Consider the following 3,213-nt stretch of genomic DNA (forward strand, 5'->3'; position numbering starts at 1 on the left):
TACTAGTACTTTTTGGAGAGAGCTCTTTCATCTTCAGGGTATATCCCTTGCTTTCAGTTCTGCTTATCACCCACAGTCTGATGGGCAAACCGAAGCACTAAATAAATGCTTAGAGACATATCTAAGGTGTTATGCAGGAGCCAAACCTAAGGAATGGAACACATGGCTTCCTATGGCGGAATGGTGATACAATACCAATCACCATTCCTCTACAGGATTGACCCCATTTGAGGCTGTCTATGGGTATCCTCCACCCTCCCTTTTATCTTATGTTCCTGGCACCTCAGCAAACATGGCAGTAGACACACAACTCAAAGATCGCAACGTTGTCATTACTATTCTGAAGGAACACCTGCAGCAAGCCCAAAACCGTATGAAGACCCAAGCGGATAAGAAAAGAACAGAGAGAGAATTCCAGGAACAGGATTGGGTTTACCTTAAATTGCAGCCTTATCGACAGAAATCAATTGCTATGCGAAAAAATCTGAAGCTGTCTCCTCGATTTTTTGGCCCATTCCAAATTCTGAAAAAGATTGGTTCTGTCGCATATAAACTGAATTTACCCCCTGATGCACGCATCCATCCCGTCTTCCATGTTTCATGCCTTAAGAAAAAATTGGGCAAACACTCCACTCCACTACCAACACTGCCTCCTGTTGATATGCATGGAGAACTCAAGCCCGAACCTGAACTAATCTTGGATCGGCGTTTGATAAAAAAGAAGGGCAAGGCTGTTACCGAAGTTTTGATTCACTGGAAGGGTGCTCCGTCTGAGGATGACACTTGGGAGAACCTTTGGAATTTACACAATCAATACCCGCACCTTGTGGGCAAGGTGCTTTGAAGGGGGGAGACTTGTTATGGGTGATGTTGGTGGAGCTGGGTCATGGTGGTGAGTCACTCAGTGCCAAGACACGTGTGAAGAGGAAGGGGAAGACTCTAGAAGATTGCTCTGCACAGCTGGCATCCCTTATCATTTAAATGCTTTATTTTATTTACCTTGTCATTTTACCTTGAATTTATGTTTGTATTCACGCTGCTGTGTTTGTAATATCCCCTCATGCTGTCATTTGTCAGCTTGTGTGAATAGGTGAAATTCTGTTAGAATCCTTTCTAACAGAATGCTGGATATAAGGGCTAGACTAGAGGGGTAGAAGGAGATTTTGGGGGGAATATTGTATTACCTGAGTCTATGGAGAGTAGCTCTCTCGAAGCAGCTTATCTTTAATATTACTGCACTCTGTTTTTTCTCCATTATCATCTTCAACCTTCCTTCATTTTGCCACAATATCCCCTGTAATTCTGCACTGCCAGTAAACACCCCCTTACAAAAGAATTAACGCAAATATTGGTATGCGCCACCATCTTGTTCCCCTGTTTTATTGATTTTTAGGTCACCATCTTGTTTCCATGTGAAAAACTTAATATGACTCCAAACGACACTTAGAAGGGGGTTGAATAGGTGTATTCAAATAAAATGCGGAATTAAAATATTAACCAATCAAATCAATCTTTCACCAAAATATGTAAAACAACAAATCATAGAGATACAGATATTTTGGTTACGAAGAGAAAACTATTTAGAGAACTCTCTACAATATAAAACCTCTCCGAGACAGCGAAACCCAAGAAATCAACTAAATTAGTAAAAGAATAAGAATTACAAGAAGTTCACACTTAAAAAACTTTTGAAGCTGACACTCTCTTGCATAAGTCAAGCGACCCACTTGACTTCTACCGCAGTAGTCCTTTCTAGAATATCTGGCACAATCCTTCTACGTGATCTCCCTTCACCGAAACTCCGGTTGACTTCAATTGTGTACAATTTGTGATACAAGCACAACCTTTTACTCTCTAAGAGAGACTCGCCCTAACGCTTACTATCTTAAACGCTCTCTTAGCACAAACTACCGAACTTTAGATGTAGAATTCGTGTCTCTCCAATTCTATAAAGATGTATTTATAACATCTACAAAACCCCAGACTTGGGCTCACATTAAAAACACGTTTTTGGCATAAAATCTACGGGCCGTCCAAATGGGTTAAGTGCCTGTCCGGATGGGCCCTTGCGATGATTGGAAAACTGAGTTTCTACTTCTACTATCCGGACACGGTTGCTCCATGTTTGGATAGCCATTGTGTTGATGGGCTTGCTGGATCTGCTGTTCGGACAGGGTAAGGGCCTGTCCAGACAGGGCCTGCATTAAGGATACTTCTGACTTGCGTTGGTGTCTTGTGGATGAGTCTTGGTGCTTTGGAACTACCGTTTGAACACCGAATTAACCAACACAAGAACTAACACCTTGTTTTATTGTTTTTTAGCATGATTGAGCTTAAACCTATGGACTTAAGCTTTTGATTGGTGTGATGTCTCGGCATGCTATATTATAATAAGTTCACTAAAAGCTTTCCTAAGGTATCTATCTCTTTAATAAGTGGTATTAGAGTTGATAGTAGCTAGTGTGCATTATGGTGGACAAAAAGGTGCAAGGTATGAGTATGGATGAACATTGTTCTTGAAGTGAAGGACAAAAAGGTTCATAGGATGGGCTAGCACAAGAATTCCTAGAGTAGGGATAAAAATCTGTAATCTATGAGCATGAAACCGGCCGTGGTTCCTGGCCGAGTAAGAAGTAAAAATGTGCATGACACGAACACAAATGAGAGTCCATAGAGTACGGACAAAGGTGTGGTGCGACCCACATAGTCCTCAAGTGACCTTGGAGAGGACCCATAAATTATAAAAAATATTTTCACTTTGAAAGGAAGTGTAGTAATGTGGTGATGAACTCACACATGAAGAGGAGATTGTTGAGTATATACGTGTGAGTGTAAAAATGTTTGAGTTCCACATGCATGAGTGTAAGATAGTAGAATCATGTGTGGTGTCCCAACATGCCATATTATGAGCTTCACTTAAAAAACTCCTCCAAGTTTCAATCTTCTCAACAGATTAAGCTCAACCACTCAACATTGGCCTTCTTGTTTTGGATCTCTTCTCATGTAACACGGCTGGAAAACTTGTGACTTTTAAAAGTAATCTTTAATTTTCTGTCCGCACCAAGAACCATATGAGTATATTTATTATGCTCATTATGGACTAGTTGAAATAAATGGATACTTCTCATTAGGCCTAGGTATCGGTCAAAACGGTCCGATTTTGGCTCTTATCTGTTATTAACCGATAATTTTCGGTTAAATGGTTTATTAACC

The 3,213-nt window shown here is 40.6% G+C and overlaps 1 protein-coding gene across 1 annotated transcript; it reads left to right on the forward strand.

Moving 5' to 3' along the window:
• Positions 1 to 292: 292 nt before the first annotated feature.
• Positions 293 to 844, forward strand: LOC148584348 (uncharacterized). The gene has a single exon (XM_088518162.1). It carries the CDS (start codon positions 293 to 295, stop codon positions 842 to 844), a length of 552 nt encoding a protein of 183 aa, XP_088374288.1.
• The last annotated feature ends 2,369 nt before the right edge of the window (positions 845 to 3,213 follow it).

Source organism: Corylus avellana, chromosome 7, assembly GCF_965113065.1.
Source record: "Corylus avellana chromosome 7, dhCorAvel1.hap1.2, whole genome shotgun sequence".
Classification (NCBI taxonomy): Eukaryota; Viridiplantae; Streptophyta; class Magnoliopsida; order Fagales; family Betulaceae; genus Corylus; species Corylus avellana.

Bases quoted from the DNA above. Each gene is read 5' to 3' on its own strand.
- LOC148584348 (XM_088518162.1), top strand. From the start codon at position 293: ATGGCAGTAGACACACAACTCAAAGATCGCAACGTTGTCATTACTATT.